At 38.5% G+C, this 19180-nt stretch overlaps 1 protein-coding gene across 2 annotated transcripts in view; it reads left to right on the plus strand.

Moving 5' to 3' along the window:
* LOC114642871 (nectin-3-like) overlaps positions 1-19180 on the plus strand; it is a 513459-nt gene that overhangs the window by 137487 nt on the left and 356792 nt on the right. For both annotated transcript variants that reach the window (XM_051926988.1, XM_051926987.1), the window contains exon 4: positions 17203-17320. In XM_051926988.1, coding sequence (XP_051782948.1) covers positions 17203-17320 — 118 coding nt within the window. The remainder of the gene's footprint in view (positions 1-17202; positions 17321-19180) is intronic.

Raw genomic sequence — 19180 nt, forward strand, 5'->3', positions numbered from 1 at the left:
GATGTGGTTAAAAAAAAAAAAAAGCCTATTTTCATAGTTTAAACCCTAAATATGCCCCCAAAACACTTTAATTTCAAACTCCGCTTAATACATTACCTAAAAACAAAGAATATAAAGGTAAACCTGTATACTTCACTGCTATGTCTCCCGCAGTACTAGAATGTAAAATACCGATGTTACTGCTATATGTACTGTAATTCATTGCCAGAAGCCTTAGACGGTGCAGCTTGTTTCGGCGGCATCTTGGGGCCTTAAACTGCCACATACTTGGGGGTTAATGCATCCCTGGACGCCAAATACTTTTTTGCTGCACTTTAAGTAAACGTCACAATTAACAAAATGTAGCGAGTTCCTCTTAAGTTGGATAAGGAGCCCGGAACACACAGAAAACTCCTACTCTTAGGAAAATTAATTCTATTATGTACAAAACCCGACAGAACCTTAGCCCCAATTTGATGTCCACAGATGGAGTTGTCTTTTATGAATTTATACAAAAAAAGAAATAATCACCCCAACAATTATTTAACCAAACAAAAAGAATATATATTATAAATCAAACAAACCATAAAACACTCTTTAATCAATCCTTATCAATCTAAACACTAATTAATATGCCACCCCCTTTAACCCTTCTATAATATACAGAAAGAAAGAAAAAGAAAGAAAGAAAGACGGGAAAAGAAACGGAAATATAACCTATTTATCGACAACACCAATATATTCACAGTACACACCCGTCTAAATACACACACACACATATATATATATATATATATATATATATATATATATATATATATATAATAAAATATAAATTACACACACGCACACACAATCCCCACACGTTCCCCAGTCCCTTTTATATTAACTTTGTTTAAAGTTTCTACACCCATGGCCTGGGAAGTCTGTGAAAAATCCAGCAATCCAGTCAGATACGCTCCACTGACTCATATACTGTATTAATAGGTAAAAGAAGCAATCTCACCGGCCCGGCGACGATTCTTTGTTAAAAGCTGAAATCCGTCTCACCCGGGTATCTCTGCGTTAGTGTCCTTCCATGGCCGCCGCCCGCATCACAAATGCAACATAAAGCCGTGCGAAGATCCCCTCCGATTAGCCAGCACTCCTTTTTGTTGCGTCCAACCGTTATTATTACAGAGCCTTACGTGCTTTACCAATAACTTCTTTTACCAATTCACCTTCCCAGATGCTTCTTTAAACAAACTTTCTTCTCACTCCTCTCTCTTAAAATACGCGCCTCCTTGCCTTTTAAATTGGGTTCTTTCTCTTACGTCACACCAAAGTACATTTTGGCAAGGACCCCCAAGCGTTGTTTGGACCCCTACTCCCCTTAAAGAGATATCCCACAGTCAGTTATTCCTTTGGACATAATCTCTAAAGGAAGCAAGCGGCAGAAACGGTTAAAAGCACACAAAAAAAAAATGTGACAACCGTTACAAAAGAAAAAGTGAAATTTTAATGGAATACTTTTTTCATGCAAAGAGCATCACAATTACTGCAACACTGATCATTTTACACACTGCTTATGAACTGTAAAAACTATTTAAAAAAACTACTGGAACAATATGTACAAAGTGCAACAGAGGTCACGTATGTAAATCACTGAGCCAACTGCGCTTGAAACGGCTGCACGCAAGAACACAGAGGTAAGCGCCGACGCTGGCAGGATAGTCTTAGTGCGGCTGTAGCAGGGTGTCACGCTTGTGTCACAGAAACACAGGATATTGTAGAGATAGGAACTGTATTTAAACGCTTCAAACAAACATGTCTCTTTCAGAAGTAAACAAGCTCAGTATGCAGTTAGTTATCAATTAAACAATAGACAAACATCATAGGGGAACACAACCCCCAACTGTAGCATAGCATTTCTGGGGGAGGAGAGATAAACAAAGCAATCATCCAAAAAGGACAGGCTTTTAAGTAAACAGAAAACACAAGAACACTCAGCTGGAGATGTATCACAGTCAATCAGCAGTAAGGAGAAATGAAGCAACACTGTAGTGGTCTGGGGATTTATTTATTTTTATGGTGGAGATTCCAGGGACGCACCCAGCTGACCAGCGCGCACTCACAAACGGAGACGAAAACAAAGCAAACCGGTAATCAAACAGCAAATAAAGAATGTAATGAAAACAAATGATATAAGAAAACGATACTACCGCTGTTCCCCTTATGGCGATTACACATTAAATACAACAAAGCACAAACAAAACACACACAGTAGATCGTGAAAAAGTTCATGAAAAACAGCAACGGATGAAATGTAATGATGAAAATATAGTCCAGAGATCCGCACGTTGAATGGGAATGTAAACATAGTCCTACCTGTAGTTCCTGAAATGGTGAAGACGGGTGGACGGGTTCAGGAGCGCTCCTTTCTTTGCAGGATGGCCATGAATCCACTTACAGTCCTAATGTACACAGGCAGACGGCAGACAATCCAGACACACAAAACGATCCAGGACAAAATGAATAAGTACAGGTAACGCAACAGAAGGCAGACGGGGAGGAACTTGAAACATAAATTACAAACTTTGTTTTTTTGCTTTTGGTGACTGGCCCCCTTTTTAAAAGCTGCGCTGACACCCTTTGACCTCAATAGCCCCAGCACCCTCAGCAGAAGAGCAATCGCATCCACTGCAGCGACTGCCCAAGAGTTGCAGTTTCAAATTCTGTTGGCTACTTTCACCATCCCATGCCGCGGTTCTCTCTACAGTACAGTATTGCCACGAAAAAAGCCATAAAAATTGTGGAGGATATTTGCAGTTTCCGCTAACAATTATTAGTTAGGTTCTAAGGAAAAATCTGGGAATGACGGAGGCCGCAAACTCTGAACTGCGACTTTGCGGGGGTCTACTGTATATTTAACCTGCAATTGCTAAGCACTTTGAGTAGTGAGAAAAGTGCTATATTATATGTATGTGTATGTGTATATATGTGTATGTGTATACTAGTTTCATAAAACTGTAATAACATTTTATTTAAGGCTTTGCAAGGGAAATAGCTCATGTCACAGTATCCCTATAGATATCTACTGTCTCTTAATGGTGGTAAATGTGTGCAGATAAGGATAAGTGGAAAAAGCAGTGGAACTTGCATTGTAGAACAACATTGGATGGATGTTTTATTAATTATTGGAAAGTTAAAAAAAACAAAAAAACACCAAAATGCAAATTCTTTGTCTACATGCCCTGTAAATGGGTTTCCTTTTGCACTGCACTTACCGATAGAGTCAAGTTGTTGATGCCTTAAACTAACATTAATTATGGATGATGAGGCTGGGGATGATACTGAAGCAGGGTCATCAATACATTCTTCTTTAGCTCTTGATTCAACCAAAGTTGCATCACGTTTTGATTCTATCTGTCCATGACTTTCACGAGATGTTGAAGGCTGGGGCTCAGATACATCGGATGACATTTTCTTCAAAAAGATATCAATTTTATCTTGGACTATCCGTTTCTTCATACATACATTTATAGCAAGATAATGCATCATAAATCTGTCATAGCTAACATCCGTCTTTTCAAAAAGTTTAAGTCCATGCTCAGTGAAGGAAAATGCCTCTGCAATTTTCTTTGTTGTGAACTTTGTTTCTGGATTTGCCTCAATTCCTACTTCCTCTTCAAAGTTTTCTTTCTTTCTTACTCAAGTTCAGTCAAATCTCCAGTTGTTAAGTGTTCTCCTCAACATCTAGAAGTTCTTGAATATTTTGTTCTACTTCCAACTCCAGCGTTTTTGCCTAGCGATGCAATCTTTTTATTTCTTTCTTTCGACAACATCTTTCTGAAAGCCTTTAAATGTGTTCACATACACTTTCAGGAGATTTTTCCATACACCATTCATGCATTCCTTTGTTACTACTTTCCATGCTCTAGCTATGTCAGAATGTTGAATTCCTTCCAATAAAGTCGGAGTTCCATTTCTTCAGTAGTTTCCACAGCTTGAGCGAAAGTGTTCCGCAGATAATATGCCTTGAATGTAGTCACAGCATCTTGATCCATTGGCTGGATAAGGGAAGTTGTATTGGGGGGTAAAAACACAACTCTGGCATCAGGATCTGCATCCCCTATGTGCTGTGGGTGTCCTGGAGCATTATCTAAAATACTGTAAGGGTGTGTTATTTTCACGGTAGTATTCTTTCACTTCAGGTATAAAACAATTTATAAACCAATCTTCAATTAAAGCTGCTGTCATCCAGGCTCTCTTGTTGGGCTGGGAAGCATTGCCTTGCTTTTTTTTTTTTTTTTTTTCCTTTTTAAGCTAAAGCTCTGGGGTTTGCCAAGTGGTGAATTGTGAAAGGCTTTAATTTATAGCCAGCAACATTGCCTCCTAAGATAAGAGAAACACGATCCTTAAAAGCCTTAAATCCTGGCATTATCTTAGCTTATTGGTGTATGTATGTTCGCTCAGGCATTTGCTTACAATACAATCTAGTTTCATCAACATTGAAGATTTGTTCAGGCAATTATTTCTCATCAATAATAATCTTATGAAGTTCTTTCTTGAATTTTTCAGCTGCTTCATTGTCTGTGCTTGGTGCTTCACCGCTGATTTACACATTATGGAAATTGTGACGATTCATGAAACTTTGAAACTATTCGTGACTTGCCATAAAAGTTAGAGTGTAGCTGGGTCATCATAGCATTCGTTAAGCGCGCCTTAGCCTGTATCGTGAGTAGGTTAAGCGGTATATGCTTTTGTATCTGCTCTTCTATCCATGTCGGGAATAGTTGTTCCATATCCTCTAAAGGTCCTGCTCTCTTCTGGGTGATAATCGGTGAATGCACTGAAGCAGATGCCTTGATAGCCTCCATTATCCTTTTCTTGTCTTTGATAATCGTCGATATTGTCGACTGGGATAGCTGAAGATCACGTGCAATGGCCATGACGGGCTTTCCACATTCATGCATGCTTATTATCTTTAATTTCTCTTCCAAACTAATGGCTTTCCCCTTCTTCTTTTCACTACCAGCAGGAGAGGCACATGGGCATTTAGAAGACATTTGTACACTGTTCAATGGTCTTTGAAAAGAAATTGCAGAAACAAAAATGCACGCTGTAACAACAAAATCACTGACCTTTATCGATCACTACCGAAACTGAGGCATCTCAACAACGTGGAAGTTCCTGGTATCCTGGCAGCATCCCAACGTATCGTACCGCATTGCCCACAGAAATGTATGCATGCCACACCAACTTGAAAATGTATATTTTACACAATTTTTTTTTTTTTAATAAATTCATGTATTGATCGTAACTTCAAAAAATCGTAAGTCAACCCATCGTAAACTGAGGACCATCTGTATTTATATAATTTAAAATGAAAATCCTTTCAAAGCTCTAATTCTTTGTTAAGAAGTTAGATTCAATTGTAATCTCATTTATCTGGGATTCAAAATGACCATGCATTAAAAAGGAAACTCAACATTGATATAAGGCTAAAGGTGGAGTAAAAACAATCTAACTGGGGTGGAGATATATTAAGACATTAATTAATGCAAGGGGAAATAGACCAGTCTACTAATCTGCACCTCTTTGGTTAGCCTTGGAAAGGAAATCTTGCTTAACACTAGAATTACCAGAGTCTACGAAAAAACTCAAAGATCCGGCCCACCTTAAAACCGTTCTCACCTCTCTTTTGTCTTCTAAATGTGCCGATTAAGAAGAGCAGCAAGTAGCCGGCTATTCCATCCCCCACCGTCGCAGAACGTTCACTAAGTTTTCCCAGCTCATGCCTTGTTTGATTATCTGGGAGTGACTGAACTGCTGGAGTTTTAGAATGGAAATAATAGATCGTTATTTGGAATACACGTGTTTCATGCGTGTTCCATTTCTACAGTAATGTGTGTAAACACATTGCTAAAACAGAAACTTTTTCATATTTTAGTAATAAATGTTACAAAATGTAGGCATAAACTATAGAATGTGTGAAGTCTGAAGTCCAAACATCAAATAAACACAAAGGTTCAAGGATGCTACAACACTTTACATGGCTTAAAACTAAGATTTGCTGACTTGGAGCACAGCAACCCTGCCGTACTACACAGACGCGAGTTTGATTCCCAGCTTTGGAGAAAGTGTTTTTTTTTTTCCCTCAAACGGACATAAAATTTATAAATTGGTATGCACTGTAAATCGTTAAGTTTAAAATGTCGATCGCGGTTATTTCTGTTGATTAATTCATGCTTTTTACTTAGAGTCAGAACAGGAGCTTGTTCAGCTTATTCAGCTTCTGATCTGACTCAAACAGCGCCAGTATAACTTCACAACCAACCTGACGCTGTTCGTTTTCAAGTAATATTGCATTACTTCGACGATGTTTTCTGATTGGTAATATTTGCGTCATATAATTATTTCTTTTTTAAAATGTGCGTTGTAGCACGCAGCAACTGGCCACCTGCATGTTCTTGCGCACACTGAATAAGACAGCGCTATATGCAATCATCAGATTCAAATGTTAACAGTTATATAGCACGGAATGGAAATCAGCAGTTCTTAGCATTGCACCACGCAAGCTGTCATATCAACTGCCTACTGTAACTTGCTTTCTTTTTTCTTCGGTTATAGTCTTGAATAAAAGTGCACTTGTTTTGTTATACTTTTACATCAACATATGTTCCTGTGTTTGGGCTACATGGGCATGCTCAAAAAATACATGTGTAATGCCATGAAAAGTGCATGCAGACACTTCAGTTCGCAAGCATTGGTACGACAATGCAGTCACAAGTACACTGCAGAGCTATTGCGCGTCTTTATGTGAAAACAGCAGTGTCAGATGGGGAGTGTCTGATGATCGCATATAGCGCTGAAGTTACTACTCTTTACTATGCTTTCCTCTGCATGTCCTGGAGTACAAAAGAAACAGCATACAGCAACATGTGGGGTCTGGCAAGACTGGGGGAAAAAAAATACGTGGTCGTATGTATCGTGATATACTGCAGAGCTATAGCGCCTCTATGTGAAAACAGCAGTGTCAGGTTTGTTAGGGAAGGATTCTGAACGTGACAGAGAATGAAAAGTGAATTTAAAAAAAAAAAAAAAAAAAAGCTAACCTTTGCAAATATCATAAATTACACCGGCAGTCATAGTAAATGAGTATCAATGTCACACACTAAGGCGGCTTTTTTTGGCGGTGGCTTTTTTTTTTTTTTTTTTTTTACCTTTTGTGAAAGTGTTTCTTTGATATTTGGACTTCAGGCTTTATATATTATATAGTTTATGCCTACATTTTGTCATTTGTTAATAGAATATAAAAAATGTTTGTTTAAAAATGTATTTACACAGATTACTGTAGAAACGCAACACACATGAAATGCTTGTGTTCCAAATAACGATTTATTATTTCCACTCTAAAACTCCACTTCACTCCCAGATAATCAATCAAGACATGAGCTGGGAGAAGTTCGTGTACGTTCTAAATCGGTGGGGGGATGGAATAGCCGGCTGCTTGCAGCATGTCTTTATCAGTACATTCAGATGACAAAAGACGCTGGCGGAGAGGGGAGAACGGTTTTAAGAAGCAATTTAAGGTGGGCTGGATCTACGAGTTTTTTCGTAGGCTCTGGTAATTCTAGTGTTTAAAGCTTTTGTGTATGCTTAATTCTATGCTCCAGTCAATACTAATTACTGTCTATTTATTCCATGAGTCACAATTTATTGAAGATATTGACAAAATTTAAGAGAGAAAACATACAAATAAAATTAATGTGCAGTTTCTCTGTAGGACTATACTTGGTTATCCTAGTTTAGTAGATATCAGTGCATACCACCTGTAAGGGAGACACATGGAATCAATAATGTTGGTTTTGTGCAAGATAGTTTTGAGCTTGTACATATGTCCCACTGTGCTCTTGTTGTCACTTTTGCACTTATCCTTGCTCAAGCTTAGTCCATCATCTGTTGTGATTTAGTATATTGTAATACATTTATTTTATATACAGTAATCCCTCCTCCATCGCGGGGGTTGCGTTCCAGAGCCACCCGCGAAATAAGAAAATCCGCAAAGTAGAAACGATATGTTTATATGGTTATTTTTATATTGTCATGCTTGGGTCACAGATTTGCGCAGAAACACAGGAGGTTGTAGAGAGACAGGAACGTTATTCAAACACTGCAAACAAACATTTGTCTCTTTTTCAAAAGTTTAAACTGTGCTCCATGACAAGACAGAGATGACAGTTCTGTCTCACAATTAAAAGAATGCAAACATATCTTCCTCTTCAAAGGAGTGCGTGTCAGGAGCACAGAATGTCACATAGATAGAGAAAACAATCTCTAGCAAACAAATCAATAGGGCTGTTTGTCTTTTAAGTATGCGAAGCACCACGGCACAAAGCTGTTGAAGGCGGCAGCTCACACCCCCTCCGTCAGGAGCAGGGAGAGAGAAAGAGAGAGAGAGAGACAGAGTTTGTTTTTCAGTCAAAAATCAATACGTGCCCTTCGAGCTTTTAAGTATGCGAAGCACCGTGCAGCATGTCGTTTCAGGAAGCAGCTGCACAAAAGATAGCAACGTGAAGATAATCTTTCAGCATTTTTAGACGAGCGTCCGTATCGTCTAGGTGTGCGAACATCCCCCCTGCTCAATCCCCATACGTCAGGATCAGAGAAAGTCAGCGCAAGAGAAAGAGAAAAGTAAGCAATCTAGCTTCTCAGCCATCTGCCAATAGCGTCCCTTGTATGAAATCAACTGGGCAAACCAACTGAGGAAGCATGTACCAGAAATTAAAAGACCCATTGTCCGCAGAAATCCGTGAACCAGCAAAAAATCTGCGATATATATTTAAATATGCTTACATATAAAATCCGCGATGGAGTGAAGCCGCGAAAGGCGAAGCGCGATATAGCGAGGGATCACTGTACCTAAATAATATGGTATACAGAGTTCCACAAAAATAACCTCATATATAAGGAAAATTCTAACAATTGCATGTTCAAAAGTGCCGATTTCCTATAGATGGTCACAGAGCAAAAGAGCATTTAGCTGAACTAATGATTTTAGTACTTTCAGCCATCCTGTAGAGAAGGCATTCTATGTGAAAAATAAGACTTTAGTGTCAATCTATCCATCAAAGTGTGTGGACTGCCACTTACACTATCAGAGCCCACAACTAATCAGTCAATTAATGTTTTTGTTACATAACAAATTGCATTAGAAAAGACACTAGAAAAAATTAATGACGTGAAGAATCATGAAGGGAGTAAACTCTGGCAAAATAAATTTCTGTTGACAAGTGCACTGATGCCTGTATCTGTTAACTTATGGTTAGTTATTATATATTTGTTACTTTAGTTTCATAGTGGCAGAATATGCATTTATACTTTTATATATAGAGAGTAACATTGGCTACTTACGCAAAATTACACTGATTGTTGTTTTTGTTATTGTTCCCCTTTTTTTCTTTTGGCTTTGATTTTTTTTTTTTTTCTCCCCATTCTGTTTCCTTAGTAAAGTGTATTTTAATCAATAAAAAAGACGACAAATCTCCACTGTCTCACACAATGGGATTACATAAGCATGTCACTTAGGTTTACACAACGTTACTCAAACCTATTTAATTCTTTTTACATCCTCCAACTGCACTTCACAAAATCATGGCAGTGTCTCTTTATACAAATAGACAACATTCATCTCACTTCTCAAATGGAGTGAGTGAATATTCTGTCTTTGTATTGTAATAATTTGGAGTTAGTGTATTCAACCTTTAGTTCATGTGGTGATTTGTTAGCTCTGGATTGTTCTTTTACTCCTTCCATTTGACAGCACTTAAACTGTGAACATTTATTGTTTATTTATGTCTCTATATGAAGCATGAACTTAGTTCTCGTATTCAGCTGAAGGACTGTAATTAGGTCCCTAGCACCGTCTGGTTCTTTCACTGAAGTCCCATGCTGGCATCTGGTTTAACACTGATGTATGAGCCCCTGAAAATAAAACACATCACAGTTTTGCTCCCATACCAAGTAAACTTGTTTTTATAGATCATTGGAAGACACAGTTAACAAAACCACAGCCTCATAACTGGCATGGCACACTGTAACACAACACAAAAGCAAACATAAAATAAGACGATACAACAAAATCAAATGATAAAAACACAACACAGCAACAGAATAACATCACAACACTAACCATGTGGATGCCACACTGGTTGGACGGACCTCCCATTAGCGAGAAGAGAAGGAGCCAGACCCAGACGTGACGGCCGGAGGAGATGGACGGACAACCCACCGGAAGTGGGAGATATTGTTGGGGACTTTCTATTCCTCTGAGGCTAGGGATCTGCACTGGCAATCGGGAGGTTGCTGGTTCGAATCCCGTTAATGCCAATAGGGACTCTGCTCTTTTGGGCCCTTGAGCAAGGCCCTTAACCTGCAGTTGCTGAGCGCTTTGAGTAGTGAGAAAAGCACTATATAAATGCAAAGAATTATTATTTCTTAATACATGTGAAGTTGAAATGACTTTAATTTTTGAGTTCCTTGCAGTTCATCCCACCATCTTACTTCTATCCTCTTATTTTGCCGTATTTCAAAATGTACTATTACTCGTGGACAATGAAATCATGTATGTATTACTTGACAAGTAACTAATCGATATCAAAATTTGTTGGCAACTGTTAGCAGATATTATCAATGAATTAATCAATTGTTGGGGCCCAAATAGAGATATACAAAGCCTGTGTAAATGTAATCAAGGGTTGCGAGGAGGGTGTTGGGGGATTTCAGTGAAATGCTTGACAGATGTGTGACGGTGTGGGTCCTGCTTCATGCTCCCACTTCCAGATTCGGGAGCCCTTGAACCCAACACCGTCGGTAATGTAACCGGATGAGCTTGGCAAATGGGAACAAATCACACTCAGAGCAAGAGGATGGTGAAAAAGGTGCAAGTGCTTTTATTAAACCAAACCAAAACCATAACAGCATCCATACTGCAGTCCTCCATAGTGTTCCAATATATAATCTGTCAAAAGGGTAACATCCAAATGTTTAAAACCAGGCTAAAATGAGACTAAAAACCTGCAGCCTTCATTTGGGGAAATTAGCCAAGCACGGTTCCTTCTGGGTCTCTCCAGCTCACCCTTGGCTTGCTCAGCTGGAGAGACTTTAGCCGCTGTGCTCCTCTTGCTACCGACCCCTGTCTTGGCTGCCTCTGGTCTGTGTCTGCTAGACCGCTCGAGGTCGGTTGTCCTCCCTCCTTCCTTCTCGAACACAGTTGGCCCTCGGATCCCTAGCAAGGACACCACCTCAACTGAACCCACTCCTCTATATAATCAGTGGGCGTGATCTGTCCCTTGACTGCCGATCACTCGCTGTAACACGGGACCCCTGACCATGCTGGCTGGCTCGTCCACTCTTTTTCCCCCCAATGCTGCTCTCGTTCTCTGCCACTTTTGTTTTTTCTTTTCAGTTTCTCCCCTCACTCTCTGTGCCAGCTGGCTGCACGGCTCAATCATGCACTGCAGGAAGCTGATGAAGCAATTGAGAAAGATCACACCCTCATGTGCAGCTGCATCTCGCCCCAATTACCCCATCAACTCCCCACGGATGCACGAGCAGGTCTACGGAGACTGACACGGCCAAATGGATTATTTGAGCTAGATTGTACTTTATAAGACACAAATAATGTGTTGGAGCTCAATCCCCCCACCCCCGCCAACCCCCCCCTATGTGGCTTAAGTGAGACACATGGCTCATATAGCAATTGAGAAATTGTGGTGAATGTGGGGTTTTCACAAAGTTTTGTTTAAGCTGTTTATTTGATGGCAATAGTGCATCACCAGTATATAATGTATAATTCATGCATCTTCCATGCTGGTTTCTTTTCTGCAAAAACATTTATGTAGAAAAAGTGTGTTCTGTTGGTGTTTTTCTCATCTCATTTGTTATCATATTTTGTAAAAAATCCTATGTTTAATTTTTATGTTCAGTTAATATTTGACAGGTTATATTCAAATATACACAGGGGAGGTTCATTTTTTAGATAGCACTGTATTTAAACTACTACAATGTGTGAATCTTGAGGCATATGAGAAGTAGGAATGAACAAGCTTTGCCAGATAGAGAAATACACTGAAAGAAAGGTCCTAAAATGAAGAGGAACGTTGTGTGTGTGTATGTATGTATGTATATATATATATATATATATATATATATATATATATATATATATATATACATACACACAGTAATCCCTCCTCCATCACGGGGGTTGCGTTCCAGAGCCACCCGCGAAATAAGAAAATCCGCGAAGTAGAAACCATATGTTTATATGGTTATTTTTATATTGTCATGCTTGGGTCACAGATTTGCGCAGAAACACAGGAGGTTGTAGAGAGACAGGAACGTTATTTAAACACTGCAAACAAACATTTGTCTCTTTTTCAAAAGTTTAAACTGTGCTCCATGACAAGACAGAGATGACAGTTCAGTCTCACAATTAAAAGAATGCAAACATATCTTCCTCTTCAAAGGAGAAAACAAATCAATAGGGCTGTTTGGCTTTTAAGTATGCGAAGCACCGCGGCACAAAGCTGTTGAAGGCGGCAGCTCACACCCCCTCCATCAGGAGCAGAGAGAGAGGGACAGATAAAAAAATCAATACGTACCCTTCGCGCTTTTAAGTATGCGAAGCACCGTGCAGCATGTCGCTTCACAAAGCAGCTGCATAGAAGGTAGCCAACGTGAAGATAATCTTTCAGCATTTTTAGACGAGCGTCCGTATCGTCTAGGTGTGCGAACAGCCCCCCTGCTCAATCCCCCTACGTCAGGATCAGAAAAACTCAGCGCAAGAGAGAGAGAGAAAAGTAAGCTGGGTAGCTTCTCAGCCATCTGCCAATAGCGTCCCTTGTATGAAATCAACTGGGCAAACAAACTGAGGAAGCATCTACCAGAAATTAAAAGACCCATTGTCCGCAGAAACCCGCGAAGCAGCGAAAAATCCGCGATATATATTTAAATATGCTTACATATAAAATCCGCGATGGAGTGAAGCCGCGAAAGGCGAAGCGCGATATAGCGAGGGATCACTGTGTATACATATATATATATATATATATATATATATATATATGGGGATGTATGTACTGTATGTATTTATTGTCCAATTAAATATTCATATAGCATAATGTTAATAATCCTGTAAACTTAATTTCTGCATTTTATTAAGTTGGACTTTATGTAATCTATCGTAGATTGCACTTGTTCAGATAGCATTTTTGTTTTCCTCTTTCACTGTCATCTGGCCATGTCTCACTTATTTTTTTCTGAATACTCTTTTAACACATTAGCATGAATTGCATGAGTAAGAAAAGGTTACATTGAAAATTCAAAATAAAAAAAATCAAAGTCTTAAAAGCTGTAGGATGAAAAAAGAATCTTAACTGTGCATGAGCACTTCTGCAGTAATATGCTTTGGTCCTTTCAGCTTGTTCTCTGAAATGGAAAAAACATCTTTTATCCACAACTAATGGCACATACAGAGTGTCCAGAAGAAGACGACTGTATGTATGATATTCAGCAACTTCAATTTTAAAAAAAAAAAAAAAAGAAAAAAAAAAAAAAAAGAGAAAAAGCATCCCACATTAAATTGATGCAAGTGATTTAGAAAGGACCCCGGCTTTGTGCTAAATGTTACCACAATATGTCCTGGTGTCCTGCAACCATGAGTTGGACTAAGAAGATGAATAGATAGAAATTTTCATTTGAAGTTTGACAACTACTTTGGAATTTCACAAAGGTTTCTTTTTTCCATTTTTATCAGAATTTTATTATAACCGTACTGACCAGAATCCTCTACATGATGCAATCAGAGGATCTCCATCCACGATGGTTCTAGGAAAAATGTTTTGAAAGGAAAATAAACTGTTAAAGGATAACGTTGGTATATTTCATGTCAAAGTTATTTCTTCACAATCATTGTATATATTAATTTTCCACCTAAAATTGTGTCCTAAAGTGAAGTGTTTTAAAAACACCTTGGCTTTCAGTAAGGCTGAAAGGTACCCGGGTCCATAGATGAGTGAAAATGTCATAAAATTCACCAAATAAGTCTACTTTGAAGTAGCTAAGATTTTTATTTAAGAAAATAAGCCTTCTGTGTTTGAGACATCCTTTTGATAACGAAAGGATACTAGAAATTTTATCAGATTTTTTTTCTTTAAACCAAAACAGAGTCGACTGTTTGCCCATTACATTCTGTGTTATTTTATATAGCCTGCATAGTGAGCTTCATACCAAGTAGCACTGTAGTGAAAAGAGCACGTAAGAGTTTCATTGTACTTTGTACAAATAACAATAAATCCAAAGTGAAATGATTATATTGTATTTTTAATGAGCCATGCCACTTACATGTTTCAGACTGTGGTGTGTTGTACGATGCATGGTAAAAAAAATACTCAAAGAAAAAGCAGGGTGAGTGAGAGAGCAGACTGAAGTATCACAAACTTATCAACCTATGTAATACATGATGAATCGCTCTTGCCAAGAATGTGGTAATAAAAAAAGCTTATGGTGCGGTTTTTGAGTGAATAAAGTCACTGACACTCACGAATACCAATCAGTCTGTAAATATACTGGGAGAACATGTAAAACTCATACAGTTCCTGGCACCGTGAGGCAAGAATGGCTGTAAGCAACCCCTCTTCTTAGACTAACCACCAATACTAAACTTACTACTGATTAAACTAAGGTGATTTGGTATGGCTAAATTTGCCCTAACCGGTTTGTGTTTATGCTTTGATCGAATGAGCGGATGTTTGTACTTTGGTGAATGTAGGGTCCCCTTTTCACCTTGTTGGTGTTAACACTGAGTACCTCATGGGCTCAGTATTCTATGTAAAAATGGTTAACCCAGGGTCATTCTAAGGTTAAGTTGTTTTAATGAGCTACAGAGCATTAAGCCGTAATAACTATCTGGGCAGTATTTTGTAGAAATCTTGTGGATGAAATAACCATGCATTTTAGTCATAAATGTTTCTATACATCCTGCCACCCTATGGTAATCTGTCTATATTCATGAGTGGGTCAGAAGCTTCAATTAAAACACACAATGGCACGTAGATAAAAAGTTGTAAAGCCAGTTTTAAAACAAACTGAACCAATAGTGTAATTAAGCAATACAGATGTGAACTCGTCATCAGATGTTGACACACAGATAGTGAAAGGGATGCATACCGTACGACGGCACTGTATGATTGAACCGCCATGACATGCCTGGTGAATTTGGTCACATGAGGGTTCACCATGATGCCAGTATATGCATGGCCAAAAACCAAAATGACTGTGATCAAGTAGAAGGACAAAGAAAACACTAGCCCCTTAATCACCGTTTACAATACAGCAACTGTCAGTGTTCGTGTCAGGGGAAATCTGGAAATCACCAATCCTTGCAGTGTGGTAGCCTGCAGTAACACTATGGGCTGTGTCCATCAAGAAAATCAGGTACTAATGTTTTACACTCGCGTGTACAAGCAACACAAGAAATATAAGAAAAATGCACAAAGAAGCACGCTTCTACTGTCTCTGTTCCTACTGTACAGTATTGGGTTGAGTGCTAGTGACCATTTCTAAACACAATACATACCATTCCTAATGTATTTATGTTGATGTTTTGGTATTTACATGTTTGTTACACATAGTAACATTTTTTTTCTTGGTGGGAAAAAAAATATTAACTTTTTACCTTGTTTGTTTGGGGGTAAACATAACACTAAGTAAGTTCAAAGGCTAAATCCCACCACAATGATTTGCCTTTTTACCTACTTAAAACAACACAGATACAGTGGAAACTCGGTTCACGACCATAATTCGTTCCAAAACTCTGGTCGTAAACCGATTTGGTCGTGAACCCAAGCAATTTCCCCCATAGGATTGTATGTAAATACAATTAATCCGTTCCAGACGGTACGAACTGTATGTAAATAAAATTTTTTTTAAAGATTTTTAAGCACAAATATAGTTAATCACACCATAGAATGCACATTGTAATAGTAAACTAAATGTAAAAATATTGAAGAACACTGAGAAAACCTTGAACAACAGAGAAAACTAACATTGCAGCAGTTCGCGCTATAGCCTTACAACCCGATCGCTGTATAAACGCTTTTTTTTGTTTTTTTTTTTAATGAGTTTTAAGCACAGGGGGGGAAAAAAAAAGGAACATTTGAACAAATCCGAACTTTATTTAAAAACCAACCACAAACAACCAAGAAAGTAACATTGCAGCAGTTTGCGCTATAGCCTTACAAACCGATCACAGGGAAAAAAAATGAACATTTGAAAAATCCATAACTTAATAAACAACCAAGAAAAGTAACATTGCAACAATTCACGCTACGAACCAAAAAATGAACATTTGAAAAATCCGTAATACAAAAACTAACCATAAACCACCAAGAAAACTAACCTTGCATTAGTCAAGTTCTGGCATGAAGTGAGGAGGAACTGGGCGGAGAGGAGGTTACAGTGCCTAGAAGCCATGGTTAACTGCAAAAGCACACTAAATACTGTAGAGCACAAAGAGTTCACAGGTAAAGCACGCGCGTCTGACTGAGAACAATGAACAGGGAGAGGCTGAACACATGCTTAAATACAGTAATCGGCACGTACGAACCGGAAGGGAAATGACATAGAGCACAAAGAGTTCACAGCGAAAGCAAGCACGCACGTCTGACCAAGAACAATGCAACACGTGCGGAAATCATCGGCACGCACAAACCGAAGGGGAAACTAGCTTGTTCGTATACCGAGTGTGTTGTCGTGAACCGAGGCAAAAGTTTGGCGAACTTTTTGGTCATAAATCAATTTGTACATGTACCGAGATGTTCGTGAACCGAGGTTCCACTGTATGCGGTTTTGCAATATCTGTGCAATCTCAATATGCAGATGAATACTTGATAACATCTTGGCTAAAAAAAATGTAAGATTCTCGTAAGTTTTAGGACTTTTCTTTTTAATGGGACCTTAGTATCCATTAGCTCCATTATTAAAAACATAAGAATGGGTTGATTAGTTTTTTAAACTTTAATAAATATATTTCACTTTAGAATGCAATTTCATGTGGCAAATTAATGTATACCATGATTGTGCAGAAATAACATTGACTTGAAAAATCCACCTTATCCTTTAGGTTTTAAAGTCTCCCCATTAAAAAAATTAAGTTATATCTAATTATATATTTTTCAGATGCCCCTGAAGTTGGAATAACTGGCTATGATGAGAACTGGTTTGTTGGAAGGGAAAATGTGCAACTTAAATGCAATGTAGCTGCAAATCCTCCACCAACAAAATATGCATGGAGTCGGTGAGTATTTTATACACATCTTGCCTAATATGTTGACTCTAAACAGCAAATAACCAGTTGTGGAAGAAAGCAGAAGCCAGCATACACATACTCCGTGGTCTTTGGTTCTTTTGAGGACTTGTCTATTATAACATCTGAAAGTCCTGTTCATTGCGCTTTGTGATTCATAGACACCTGATTACACTAGGAACATTTTGGACTTTGTACATCTTTTAGGGGAGTGATATATGGGTATACTTTTATTATTTTGTGTGTATGTGCTTGTACATAGCTGCATATATTTGGTGAGTGAAATATCCACTTTATTTAAACATTTTTAGTGTGTTTAATATTTAATTAGTGGAGTGGAAAAATACAGCAGGGATTAGGTGTTGACCTGATTCCATCCATCCCTTATTTTCAAAGCATAGTAATCCAATATGTGTGTGTGGCTTGAGAAATTGCCACTACTGTGTAAAACATCCTGCATTGTTCCTTTTCCAAAGAAGACAGGTGACTCTTCACGTAATGACTATTGACCAGTGGCACTTACGTTTCACATCATGAAGACCTTAAAGAGACTGGCCCTGACAATATGAGTCCTCTTGTAGTAGACAACCTGGACCCACTGCAGTTTGCCTATTGGACAAAGATTAGGGTGGAGGATGCAATTATCTATCTGGTTCACTAGTCTTACTCTCACCTGGACAAAGCTGGCAGCACTGTAAGGATTTTTTTATTTGTCCACTGCCCTCAGTACCATCCAGCCATCCCTGTAAAGTGGTAAGCTCAGGGATATCCAGGTGGATGAGCCTATGGTGTCCTGGATAATGAACTATCTGTCAGGCAGACCACAGTTGGTGAGACTCAATGATTATGTTTCTGATACGGATGTGAGCAACACAGGAGCACATAAACTGTTCTGTCTCCTTTTCTCTTCACTCTGTACATCTCAAACTGTAAATATAATACCAGGTCATGTCACATGCAGAAATTCTCAGATGATTCTATACTTATGGGGTGTATTGAAAAGGAGATTAGAAAGAGTATGGGAGTCGGGTGGAGAAATTTTGTCTTTTGGTGCAAAGAAAATTTGTCTGCTTCTTAACATCAGCAAAACCAAGGAACTGGGTATTGACTTTTGCCGCACCAAAGAGCCTATATGTCCAGTCCATATTCAAGGAGTGGATGTAAAGGTGGTCCACACCTTCAAGTACTTGGGGGTCCATATTAATGACAGGTTGGTCTGGTCTCAGAACATAGGAAAAAGAATATGCTCTACCCTTGTATAGTTCCTCTATGTTCCTTTAATGTAGAAAGTGACATCCTTCACATCTTCTATAACTCTGTGAATGGCCAGTGTGATTTGCTATGATGTGCTGGGCTGGTAACATTACTTCAATAGGCTAATAAAAGGGCAAGCTTAGTTAAAGGATTCTTTTTTTTTGTTCTTTATTGAGCCTTATACAACTTCTTGTATTAGGATTTTGTTAGTTTTCATATATCCCTTGGAGTCAGACTTCAGGGACAGCCATTGTACAGCACCCCTGGAGCAATTGCAGGTTAAGTGCCCAGCAGAGTAGGATCTCTTTTGGCGGTAATGGAGATTCAAACCGGTAACCTTCTGGATACCAATGCAGATCCTTGGCCTCAGAGACACCACTGCTTTGGATCCCCCTGGAGGTAGTAGCTAAAGAGAGAATTAAAATTGAGTGCCATTACGAAAGTGATGCACATTCTCTCTGACTCACTGAGTACAATCAGCCAATTACATATATGTATATATATATATATATGTATATGTATATATATGTATATATATGTATATGTATATGTATATGTATATGTATATATATATGTATATGTATCTTTTAATAATCT

This window comes from Erpetoichthys calabaricus, chromosome 4, assembly GCF_900747795.2.
Source record: "Erpetoichthys calabaricus chromosome 4, fErpCal1.3, whole genome shotgun sequence".
Taxonomy (NCBI): domain Eukaryota; kingdom Metazoa; phylum Chordata; class Cladistia; order Polypteriformes; family Polypteridae; genus Erpetoichthys; species Erpetoichthys calabaricus.